General features: G+C 52.4%; 2 protein-coding genes across 2 annotated transcripts in view; both read left to right on the forward strand.

Annotated features, from left to right (window-relative positions):
- The first annotated feature begins 74 nt into the window (after positions 1-74).
- Positions 75-10,669, forward strand: ZDHHC19 (zDHHC palmitoyltransferase 19). Its single transcript, XM_082458724.1, has 8 exons — positions 75-980; positions 1,331-1,452; positions 2,010-2,149; positions 2,987-3,159; positions 3,562-3,667; positions 9,226-9,311; positions 9,656-9,860; positions 10,441-10,669. The coding sequence occupies exons 1-8, from the start codon at positions 781-783 to the stop codon at positions 10,558-10,560; spliced, it is 1,152 nt and encodes a 383-aa protein (XP_082314850.1). The 5' UTR covers positions 75-780; the 3' UTR covers positions 10,561-10,669.
- The window catches only part of TFRC (transferrin receptor), a 116,494-nt gene continuing 107,477 nt past the window's right edge, over positions 3,559-12,575 (forward strand). Inside the window, exon 1 of the mRNA XM_082458595.1 lies at positions 3,559-3,667. The gene's annotated coding sequence lies outside the window, so the exon portion shown is untranslated. The remainder of the gene's footprint in view (positions 3,668-12,575) is intronic.

Raw genomic sequence — 12,575 nt, forward strand, 5'->3', positions numbered from 1 at the left:
GGGATGGAGAAAGAGTCCTTGCCCTTCATCAAGACTTACAGTTCAGGGATCCTCCAAACACAGAGGGGTTCAGATGCTCAGTGACTAAAATAAATGACAAATATCAGTTGTATGTAACAGAAAACCCAGTTATTTTCTCACATAATAAACAGCTCAGAGGGAGGCAGTTCAAGGCTGGGGCAGTGACTCAGTGTCATTATTGTCATTCTGTTCGTGTCCCATGTTGACTTATTGCCTAATGGGTCGAGGTGGACCAAGGCAGCATGTCTAGGTTCAAAACAGGAAGAAAGGGGCAAAGCTGCACCAACTGTGTCTTTTCCCCCTGTTATCAGGAAAGCAAAAGCCTTTCTAGAAACCCTCCGACATCCACTTATGTCCCATTGACCAGAATTGCGTTGTGAAGCCAACCCTGGAAACAAGGGAAGATTTAGCTGCCTCCTCCCCCAAAGTGCAATTTTGTAACAACAACAAGGAAAAAATGGAGATAGAGCAATGAACACCGTTTGCTTTGATTAGCACTGAGCCTGAAAGGGTGAGTAGCATCACCCACCTTCTCCCCACCTGTTTCTCTAATCTCATGTAGTCTCGAACCTCGCAGGGGCAGGACCTCTCAGTCCCCAGCACAAGTAGGGGTATGGTTTGCTGTTGGAAGTGACGGTCACAGGTGGCAGACAGCGCTGCTGAACAGCCCCTAGCCCCCATTCTCCTCAGCCTCTGTGATGTCACACTGGGACTTCCTTCTCTCCACCCTGGGCTGTGGCTTCTGAGGCTGCTGTGGCCATGGAGATCCCGGAACCAGCAGTGGGGAGAGAGCCTGGGGGCCCTAATCTCCCCTGGGCCATGGGACGTCCAGCCATGCCGCTCTTGAAGGAGCCTCATCGCCCGCCTCAGGCGCCGCTCCCCTGGATCCTCCCGAGCCTATTTGCTGCTTTCAACGTGGTGCTGCTGGTCGTTTTCAGTGGCCTCTTCTTCGCATTCCCGTAAGTCTCCCACACAAGCTGACAGGTTTCTTACAGAGCAACAGAAAGGAAAACACATAACGATAGTACGGAGGCAGGGAGAGTGCAGAAGGGGGGTCAGGGAAAGGAAGAGGTTCTAGGCAGAGGGAACTGAATGTGCAAAGGCACAGAGGTATAGAGTGCTTGGTGCATCTGGGAGCTGTGGGTGGCTGGTAATACTCAATGACCTTTGGTGGAATCTCTATGGATCTGTCACTAGCCTGGATATTTAGACCAGGATTTATGGTCTGTGGGTCCTGACTGGGTGGACTGGGTCCTGGGGGGAGCTTCAGGCCACCCCAGATCAGGGCTGACTCCTGCTCTGGTCTCAGTTGCAGGTGGCTGGCCCAGAACGGGGAATGGGCCTTTCCCGTCATCACAGGCCTCCTCTTTATCCTCACCTTCTTCAGTCTCGTTTCACTCAACTTCTCAGACCCTGGCATCTTGCATCAAGGTGAGACACTGGCCCCCTGGGAGAAGGAGGCAGCACCCGAAGGGCTCCTGCCTGCTGGGATGACTCCTAAAGTGCTCCTTCCATCTCCCCGCCTGGGGTCTCAGGACCCCTTCACCCCATGTCCTCCTGTGCTCAAGCCCTGCATCTGGCACTTCATTTCTCGAGCCACGGAGGTGTGGAAAAACAGAATTTTGGAGGTTTTCCAGTTGCCTTGGAGGGGAGGGCTAGGGGAGGCTGGGTAGAGAAGCTAGCTCTTCACAACCACTCAGTTTTCTCTTCCTCCTTCCTACCACACAGATTCCTTAAAGCATCGCTCACAGTGGCAAAGGCCTGAGTTCTCAAAGAACTCCTCGGGCTGGAAACCCACCTTCCCTTTGACTGTCAGCCTCTCTAAGCTTGGCCAGCTTACTCAATGGGGACTAAGGATTCCCCTGCCCACCTGGTCCCCACCCTTCCTGGAGCCCAGTGATGCTGTGGGGCTGCGTGCCCACACCCTTCTGCTGCAGCAGACTGATGGAAGGGCCTCTTGTTGCTGCTCAATCCTTTTCCCATGCTAGGCTCCAATGAACAGGGCCCCATGATGGTGCATGTGGTATGGGTGAACCACAGGGCCTTCCGCCTGCAGTGGTGCCATAAGTGCTGCTTCCACCGCCCGCCCCGGACTTACCACTGCCCCCAGTGCAACATCTGTGTGGAGGTAAGTGCCCCTCTCGCCTGCCCACCTACCCTCCCAGCACCTGCCTGGGACCAGGAGGCCCACTCACACGGGGGCCTGTGGTCGGTGTGAAACTACTTCCAGGACTGCTAAAGACCACGGGTGGCAGTAATTCCCAGTCACTCCTGGTCACTCATACAAGTCACTGCCGCTGTGCCTGCACCTTTCCTGGGAGGCTGGCCCTTTCTTGCACTGGTGCTGACATGCAGAGGGGCATCCACATCTATGCTGGGCCTGGTCAGGCCAGGGGAAGGAAAGATACCCCTGACCTATCGAGGGCTCACTGACACTAGATGCCCGAGGCCCTCAGGCAGGTTGCAGGCCTGGTCAGGGGAACTTTGCCTGTCCTCTTCTGGCTGTCCAGGCCAGAGGGTCTCCTGGTCTCCTGGGCTCTAAGTGCACAGCCTGCAACAGTTTACCAATGTGCTGTCTTAACTGGTCCTTACAACCCTGGGAGACTGGCTGGGCAAGGGTGTTATTATTAGGCTCATCCAGTGGATAAGAAAACAGAGGCCCAGAGATATTCTATGTCCTGCCTGAAGTTACACCAGGATGTGTCCCAGAGAAGACCAGCAGGCCCCGGCTCTAAAGCCCTCTTGACATGAAACTATGTGAGCCACAGAGCCGTATGGTGCTCTAACCACAGAAATGCCAGCAGTGTTAGGGACTTTGTGGCTCACTGTCTCCCTAGAAATGGGAGCCAGTGCCTGAGGCCAAGGGCAGGTGGCTTAGAGGGTGGGGGTAAGGCCTCAGATTTGGGGGCGATGGAGCCTGGGTCAGAGGTTGGGTCCTCGAGGTCCCCCTCTCCCTCTCGCCTAGGACTTTGATCACCACTGCAAGTGGGTCAATAACTGCATCGGTCACCGCAACTTTCGCTTCTTTATGCTGCTCGTCCTGTCACTATGCCTCTACTCAGGTGCCATGCTGGTCACCTGTCTGATCTTCCTGGTGCGCACGACCCACCTGCCCTTCTCCATGGACAAGGCTATTGCGTATCTGCTGGGCTGCGGGACCCACGAGGGGAGCTGTGGGGAGGGCGGGGACAGCGGAGGAGGGGGGTCACGGGGGGGCGGTGCAGAGGTAATGGTGGGCGGGGTTTTCCGCGAAGCCGCTCGGGAGGACCAGTCTGGGACTAGGTGACGGTGGGTAGGGTCGGGCAGATGGGTGGGGATAGGAGGAACTGCGAAGGGTTGAGCATCTAGCAGGGTCGAGGTGGGGAAGTGCTAGAGGTGGCACAGGGGCCTGGACAGCAGGGTGAGGTGAGGTTTACACTGGGATAGAGCACAGCGAGAGGGTGGGCGGGGCTTGTGGGCGGGGCTGTTTGGGGTCGGGGTCGGTGAAGGGCGGGGCCAAGGAGGACTGGCCGGAGGCGCTGTTCCTTAGCTGGTGCGCAGCATCGTGGTGGCTGTACCCGCCGCCGGCTTCCTGGTGCCACTCTTCCTGCTGCTGCTCATCCAGGCCATGTCGGTGAGCGCGGCCGAGCGCTCCCACGAGGGCAAGGTACGTGGGGCCGAGCGGGGCGCCCCTATATCGGGCTGTGGGTGGTCATCTTGCCCCTCCCGGACTTCCGCACTTTCCGCTTTATGCAACGCCCTGGTCCTTGATGGCCTGACTTCTCTCGAAGGTGCCTCATTAGCCCTTCCAGACCCAAATTCAGCTCAAATCTCACCTCCTCCTGGAGCTCGGTGGTCACTCTCCTTCCTGGGTGCGCTGCGTCGAAGGTGTGTGTGCTAGGCGCGTGCGCATTATTTTGAGCTATGGGCGGAGAGGTAAGGCTGCATCCTGCGCTTGTGTTGACAAGGAACCTGAAATCAGAGTAACCCTCGCCAGACACCCGCGAACACTCTGGGAGAGGGGCCTGCCTACGTTGTGTAGCACAGACTCAGAGAGAGCATTGAGAGTTCAGTGAGGACTTCAGTGTAGAGTAGGACGTGCCATTTAGTGGTTTCGGACGGGCATAAATCGAGGGAAGGGCTTTGCAGTGACGGGCAAAGCTTGCAAAAAAGCTGGGAAGCCTGAAAGCCTGTGGAATGTTGATAGGATGATGAGGAAACAGTTCTAATTGGAGCAGCTGTGGCATGGGCAAGTGGTCTGCCTGGGATTGGCCAGATTTAAAAGGCAAAGAAGTCAGGTGGATAATTTAATCTTGGTGCTGTGGAAACCCGAGAGCCTTGATAGGATTTTTTCTTTACTTACAGTAAAACTCACCCTTTTAAGTGCACAGCTGTATGAGTTTTGACCAACTTATAAGTCCTGTAACCACCGCCATAACCAAGATTTAGAACAGTTCCATCAACCCCAACCCGCCGTTCCCCCACCCCCCGCTAAATTTCCTCATGGCCTTTTGAGTCAGTTTCTTTCCCTATCTGCAGCCCCCGGCAACCACTGATTTGTTTTCTATCCCAATAGTTTTTCCTTTTTCAGAATCTCACATAAATGTAATCATAGCTTTTTGAGTCTGGTTTCTTTCACTTAGCATTAAGGCATTTGAGATTCATCCATGTTGTTGCCCACGTCAGGAGTTTCCTCCTTTTTATTGCTGTGTGGTATTCCATCATATAGCTGTGCCACAGCTTGTTTACCCATTCGCCAATTGAAGGATATTTGGGTTGTTTCCCATTCGTGGTGATTATAAATGAAGCCACTATAAACATTGGTGTACAGGCATGTGAACACAAGTTTTCATTTTTGGGGGGGTATATACTTAAGGCTGGCATTGCTGGGTCATATGGTAACTGTATGTTTAACTTTATAAGAAACTGCCAAATTGTCTTCCAAAATGGCTGTACCATTTTGCATTCCCATAAGGAATATATGAGAATTACAGTTGCTCTGCATCATTAACATTTGGCTTTGTCAGTTTTTTAAAAAATTTAGACAGTCTAATAAATGTGTAGTGACATTTTATTGTGGTTTTAATTTGCATTTTCCTAATGACTAATGATTTTGAACATCTTTTCATGTTCTTATTTGCCATCAGTATATCTTTGATTAAATATCTGTTCCAGTCTTTTGCCCATTAAAAAAATTGGGTAGTTTTCTTAATATTGAGTTTTAAGAAATCTTTATTTATTCAGGATTCAGACATATGTTTTGCAAATATTTTCTCCGTGTCTGTCGTTTGTCATCTCATTTTTCTCAACAGTGTCTGCCAAAGATCAAAAGTTTTAAATTTTGAAGTACGTTATCAGTTTTTTCTTTTTTTTAAATACATTTTCCTTTTATTATTATTTTTATTTATTCATTTATTTGGCTTTGCCAGATCTTAGTTGCAGCACATGGGATCTTTTAGTTGTGGCACGTGGGATCTTTAGTTGCACCATGCGAACTCTTAGTTGCGGCATGTGCGATCTAGTTCCCTGACCAGGGATTGAACCTGGGCCCCCTGCATTGGGAGCACAGAGTCTTAGCCGCTGGACTGCCAGGGAAGTCCCCCTATCAGTTTTTTCTTTTATGGATTGTGCTTTTGGTGTGTAATTAAGAAATCTTTCCTTAACCCAAGGTCACAAAGATTTTTCTCATACGTTTTCTTTTAGAAGTTTTATAGTTTTAGGTTTTATATTTAGGACTATGATTCATTTGGGGTTAAATTTTGTATATGATGCAAGGTATGGGTCAAGATTTTTTTTTTTTTTTTTTTTTTTTTTGCTTATGGGTTGTTCTAGCACCATTTTTTGAAAAGACTATCCTTCCATTGAGTTGCCTTTGAACATTTGTCAAAAATCAATTGAATATAGAGATGTAAGTGAATTTCTGGACTCTCTGTTTTTTTTTACCAGTACCATACTGTCTTGCTTAGTAGCTTTATATTGTCTTGAAAGCATACAATGTGAGTTTTTCAACTTTGTTCTTTTTCAAAGTTCTGTCGGCTATTCTAGTTACCTTGATTTTCCATATAAATTTTAGAAGCAGCTTGTCAATTTCTGCAAAAAATGTTTGCTGAGATTTTCACTTGGATTGTGTTGAACCTATAGATCAGTTTTGAAAATGGACATTTTAACAATATTGAGTTTTTGAACCGATGAAAGTAGTATAACTCTCCATTTATTTAGGGCTTCTTTGATTTCTTTCATTAGTGTCTTACAGTTTTCAGCATGTAGATCTTGACTACATTGTGTTAGATTTTTTCTAAGTATTTCATTTTTGTGTGCTATTATAATTTTTAAAAATTTCATTTCCATTTGTTTATTATTATAAGAAAATACAATGGATTTTTGTATATTAGTCTTGAATCTTGCAATTTTTCTAGGCTCACTTATTAGTTCTAATACTTTTTTTGTTGATTCTACATAGAAAATCATGTCATCTATGAAAAGGACCATTTCATTTCTTCCTTTCCAATGTGTATGGCTTTATTTCCTTTTCTTTTCTTACTGCATTGTCTTGGACTTTCAGTACTGTGTTGATTACGAGTGGTAAAAGTGAACACCCTTGCCATGGGATTCCTTCCACCTGACAATGACTTGACTAAAGGCTGTTTTAGGAAGAATGTCATAGGTCACATCAAGGAGGGAGGGGCTGGAGACCTTGAGACAGCTGAAAGGACAGAGGAACCCTCTTTGCCCACCATTTCCCATCCTTCCAGTCACCACTTAATCACTCCACCCCACCCATGTTTGGTTTCCAGCCCACCTGTGACTCCTCTGTGCAGCCCTGACTCATCAGCTCCCTGTGGTCTGCATGTCTTCTCTCTCCAGCCTCAGTCCCTCATTTCAGCCTCTCCTGGGCAGCATTCTCCCTTCCCACATCCTATGGTTCTTCTAGCCCAGGTCAGGCCATAGGCCTGCCCTCCGTCCCCTGCTCAGATGGGGCTGTCCCAATCCAGGATCTCCAGCCTTAAGAAACCTAAATGTCGTCTGCACTCTGTGATTCACCAGGCAGGGCTCTTTCCCATTACCAGAACCCATTTCAGGCATTCTTCACACACCTCAACTTTATTCCCTTCTTACCTCCATCCCTTGACCACAACTTCTGCTGGGCCACTTGCTTAGATCACAAGGGCTCTGGAGCCAGATCACATAAATTCAAATCACAGCTCCACAACACACCAGCAGGGAGACCTTGGCTGTGTTACTTAGCCATCTGGTACCTCAGTTTCCCCAACCGTAAAAGGGGACAGCATGGGTTAATATGTGTGAGACACATAGAACAGTGGCTGGTGTGAGTAAGTGCCCCATAGGTCATCATTATTGCCATTCCTTCCCATCATCAGTACACATGTTCTTCTCTCTCACATCTTAAAAACAAAGCAAACATCCCTTAATATCACAGGCCTCCCCTGTTGTACTCTCCCCTCCAGCGCAACCAGATTTGCTGAAAGCATTGGCTGCGCTCACTAGCGTCGTTCTTCACCTTCCTCAGCCCACTTCAGCCCAGCCTCTGTCCTCACTGTCATACTGATGCTACACTCTCCAAGTGGCCAAAGCCAGCGGGCAATCCTGAGACTAATCTTTCCAGTCTGCACAGAGCAGCATCTGAAACAGAATGTACCTGCTGTGGCCCTTCCCCAGCCTCTCAGGGTCCAGCTCTCTCTGCTGCCCTGGGCTGCTGCTCCCCTGCCTGCACCTTGGAGTGTTGGCCGGGCTGCCTGCTCTTCTCACCAATCCCCTCTCTGTGCTGCCCTGACCACTCCCCAACTGCCCTCAGCACCCTGAAAGTTAAGGCTGGCTTTGTTGTCTGTGGTGTGTCCCCAGTCCCCAGAGCAATGCCTGGAACAGTGTTGAGGTCCCCAAATATTTATGAACAAATGAGTGAACCTACAAACAAAGGAATCCATAATGCTTTGGGAGAGAAGGAGAGAGAGAAAGAGAGAGAAGTCTGACTCCCCGATCCCTGGGGAAGAAGGGGAGAGAGAGCAGAGGCAGCAGGGAATTGGGCAGGAGATGGGGCGAGTAGATACCCACTTTGGTTTTGGTCCTGTGGAGCATGAGGGCGTTTGAGATACAAAACTGGAGCAGGAGACCAAGCCTGAAGCTGGTGAGAGAGGACAGTCTGGGAACTTCCGAGCTGTTGGATTCTATTCATGTCTGAGGGTCCCATATGGGGAGAGGAAGGGCTCTACTTTATTAGTCAGTTCTTATGAATTCATTAAACAATTACCATTCCTTTAAGCGCTGAGCAATCAACATTTTTCCATTCTTCTTGTACATCTAATAAATCAAAATTTATTTCTCTAGATTTAAAATTCTGATTGTAAATTTAATCAAACTCTTCTAACCATTTAATTAAAATTGAGAGTAGAATGCCAGTTTCCCTTAAATTCTTGAAACACCTTAAAGTAGGGAGAACTCAAAACATCACAGTGGTTAAGGGCATGGGACACAGGGGAGCTGGTGGTGGGCAGAGGTGCTCTTGGGCCACTTTAGGACGTGACAAACACTTTGTAGCTAAGGCTCTTGAAGTCCCCATGAGACTCAGCCTGTGCTGGGAAGGAGGAGGGGGCGAGGCTGATGGGCAGAAGGAGGGGAGGAGGAGAAAACCTGGTCCAGAGTTTCCAGGGGAGGACTTGACCTTTGGGCTTGACATCGGTCAAGCATTGGATGCTCAGGAGCTTCAGCCCACATTTCCAAGGCCGTGTGATTTTGGTTAGGGAAATATGATTAGGTACCGCAAACCGTCCTTCCAGATAGTGAAGTTCAGTGAAGGCACAATTTTAGAAAAGAATGAGACGTGGGAAAGTAGAGGAGTTGAGGGAACATCGGTGGAACTGTCTTTGGAGCAGTTTATCAGCAAAAGGAAGATCCGAAAGGATCTGGAAGGAGGTAGCAGGAGGATGTGTGTGGCCAAATGAGACAGAGGGGGAGGATAGTGCGAAAGGGGATACAAGGTGATGGGGAAGGATCCCTGAGCAGGCAGGAGAGGTGGGTGCAGTGCCAGAGCTGCTCAGAAGTGGGTTGGGGATGCCTCGCCTGACTCTCCTGGCTCCTCTGTCCTTGGAGTCTTGCTGCAGCCCTGGGCTGAGCTGACCGGTGCAGGGAGGGCCAGTGGGGGTGGCCTGCCCAGTCCTGCTGGATCTGAGCTCTTCTTCCTGTCCTCGACCCCCCCCCCCCCCCGCCCAGTGCCGATACCTGCAAGGATACAACCCCTTCGACCACGGCTGTGCCAGCAACTGGTATTTAACAATTTGTGCACCGCTGGGACCCAAGTGAGTTGGCAAACCAGAGGCCTGAGCGGTGGCCCCTGGCGCTGGGGGGGTGGGGTGAAGCTGGGTCATCTCCCCTGGCCCCTTAGCATAGCTCCCATCTCCTTACGCTCACTATTCTTCTTCTTTTGGAGTTGTCTCCAGGGCATTGCGGGAGCCTCTGGAGCTTCCCCTTCCTTGCCTCTGTGGGCTCTTGCTCTAAGAAATGGGGTTAGAGGGGCATGGCAGCCTGCATGAGGTTGGTGACAGCTCCCTGCAGGGCCAGGCCCAGGCTGTGTGCTCCCCAGGCTGAGGGGGACCGGGCCAGGAGGGCCACGACCACTCGCGTCTGGCTTGTTGCTCCCCAGGTACATGGCCGAAGCTGTCCGGCTGCAGAGAGAGGTGGGGCCTGATTGGGTGCCCAGGCAGAACGTGCACTTCCCGATGTGCCCCTCCGCGCTCAGTCCCCCAGACCTCCCTGGGCCTGGATCTGGCCCCCAGTCCCAACCTCTGGGTCTCGACAAACCAGGGAAGGGACCCCCAGGGAGTGGTGAGGCTGCAGCCCTCCAGGAGGTGAGGAGTGTGTGTGTGTGTGTGTGCACGTGTGCCTGTGTGTGTTGGGAGGGGGCGTCTGCGGATTGCACAGGTGTTGGGAGAAGCCCCCCAATGTTGGGCTGGCCCTGAAGCTGGAGCACTTAGAGCTCGGGAGAGGGGGATTATAGGCCTGAAGAGTGTTGGCAGTAGAGTCACAGGCCTCCAGAATACACCAGGGGTCCCTGGAGACACAAAGGGAAAAGGCCACGCCACTCACTTGCTGGGTGGCCTTGGGCCAGTCACTTACCCTTTCTGGGCCTCAGTTTCCTCAGCTATTTATGAGGATTGAGACTAGTCCAGTGGTTTATAATTGGCAGGGGTGGGAGGGGGGGAATTCCTTTATTTAAAGGCACCTTCTACTCTGAAGCCCAGTCTATGAACCACGTGGAAGTGGAGCATTAAGAATGATGTAGGGGTGGGTAACCCACAGCCCCTCCAGAGCCCCTGCAGTGACATTCTGGGGTGGTGGGTGACAGTCTGGGCAGTTTCTTACTCCCCAGTGGGTGGGCTGCGGGGCGGGGCTTAGGGAGAGCCCGCATCCCCCCCACCGTGTGTTTAGCTCCACGCCAGCCCGGTGCTGCCCCTGCTGCGGGACGCCCCCAGACGAGGCTCCGCCTACCTCTTGCCCTTTCGCGCTGGGAGATGCCAGGAGCCTCCGCTGCCGAACCTCACCTCTTGAGCCCCTTGTGGAGACCTCTGTGCCCTGCCCTTGCCCACTCGCCTGGCGGGAGTGCTGAGACCCGCCCCCCCCACCCCAAGCCCATTAAATACCCTTTGTCTACATCCTACAGCTGCCCTGCTGCACTGTCTGTCCTCGATGCGAGGGAGTGTGGATGAGGCGGGCTCTGAAGGGCTGGGACGAAGCCCCTGGGAGGGAGGAGCCAGGGTCCTCTGCGACCTCAGGCAAGACACTCAACCTTGCTCTCATCCTTAAAATGGGGCAACCGTAACAGCCACAGCGACGGCTGGAGACGATGGAAGTGAAAACCCAGCAATGCCTGGGTGTGAGCCCGAAGTCCCGCCTCTGCCCTGCAGCACCCCTATCTGGCTGCAGGGGGCGCCCGCCACCTGGGAATTCTCCAAGCCTGACCCGGTCCAGCCGTGCCCCCTGGAGCCTCGCGGGTGGGCTGGTCCCCCTGCCTCATCCCGGGTGGTGGGGGCGGGGGAGGGGTGGGTGGGAGTGTTCTCCGTCACAGACCAACCCTGCAACTTTCCTGCAGGTGGGTCTCACGCGGCCATTTCCTCCTAATGGGGAGTCAGGTGCTGGTTCTGGTCCTGTCCCTGGGGTGGGTCCCAGGCCCTGTGAGTCTGTGTGTGTGGGTAGGTTGGGGTGAATGGAGGGAACCAAATCAAACTGTGGCTCCTCTAGTGGCCAGAGTCTGACCTTGGGAATGGAAATAATGGCACCTTCCCTGAAGGCTGTCAGAGGATGAAACGAGGTGGTTCATGAAAAACACCAGGTACACGGTAGGCACACAATGAATGCAGCCAGTATGATTATGATTATTTTCTCCACCACACAGCTAGCAGACCACTCAGCATCCCTCCAAGGACCACCATCTCAGAATTACCTGGGCCCCAGACCACTGACTCAGAATCTCAGGGTGGGGGGAGGACAGGAATCTGAATCTGAATTACCGTCAAGTGCTCCATGGGATCCTACCACCCTGGAGTTACCGAATTGCTGCCTTAGGCGGTGAGGATGGACACTGACCACACTGCTTCCTACCCCCCGTGTATCCAGCTGCAGTGGGGTGCGGTGAAGGTGAGAGGGAAGGACGTCACCAAAGGGTCGGACGAGCACCCCAGGGGCCTGCGAAGGTGTGTGCCTGTGTGTGCACATGTGCTTGTGTGTTGGGGGCCCAGCCTGGAGAGGTGGGTGACCTACGATGCAGGATTCGGCTCCAGTTCTCTCTACGCTGGGTCCCCTTTGAGGCTGCCCTTCCCTCTTCCTCCCGCCCTGTCTGTGGCAGCCCCAGGCCCAGCCTCGCCCACCCCTGTGGCTCTGGTTCTCGGCCTCCTGGCCAGCCTCATTCAACCCAGGGACTCCAGTTCTTTCTCGCCTCCTTTGCCTTGGTCCCAGGGTCTCCCCAGTCCCAAGCCCCCCTTGGGGTTCAAGCCTTTTCTCAGCTCTCTCAGGGTTAACCTTGGGGTTCTGGGGAGGGATGCAAGGTACTCACTGCCATAGAAAAAGGCAGCCTAGTTTTAGCTTTGTTGTAAATGGCCTCAGTGACCACATTTAAAATCCTTAGGGCCCACGTTTACAAGTAAAGCTGAAGCAGCCTTTCCTGTCTGGGAAGCCCACAGTCCATGGTCACAGGGTGAGGGGACGAGGGCATGGGACTTTCTGAGCCCCAGACCCCAGGTGTGTATGTGATACACAGATCTGTGTGAGTGGCCTCTCTGTGTGTGTTCAGCTCAGCCCAGGCTGCTCAGCGGTGAGGAGAGGCCGTCAGTCCTCCTCCCAAATGGGAGTCCTCAGGGCGGTCTGGGCCTCCGCCAGAGAGGAAGAAGATTCAGGAACCTGGGCCAAAGCCTGGATGGAGGGATATTCACGGAACTGGCTGGGTGCCCAAATGGTGCCTGCCCAGAACCCCAGCTCCACAGGGCGCTGAGAAGGCCAGGCCGCAGAGTCTGGGGTGGCCCAGTGCTGCCTGACCTGCTGCCGTCCTTCTGTGGTCCTGGCTGCTTCAT

The sequence above is a fragment of the Balaenoptera physalus genome, assembly GCF_965194825.1.
Source record: "Balaenoptera physalus genome assembly, chromosome: 4".
Lineage (NCBI taxonomy): Eukaryota > Metazoa > Chordata > Mammalia > Artiodactyla > Balaenopteridae > Balaenoptera > Balaenoptera physalus.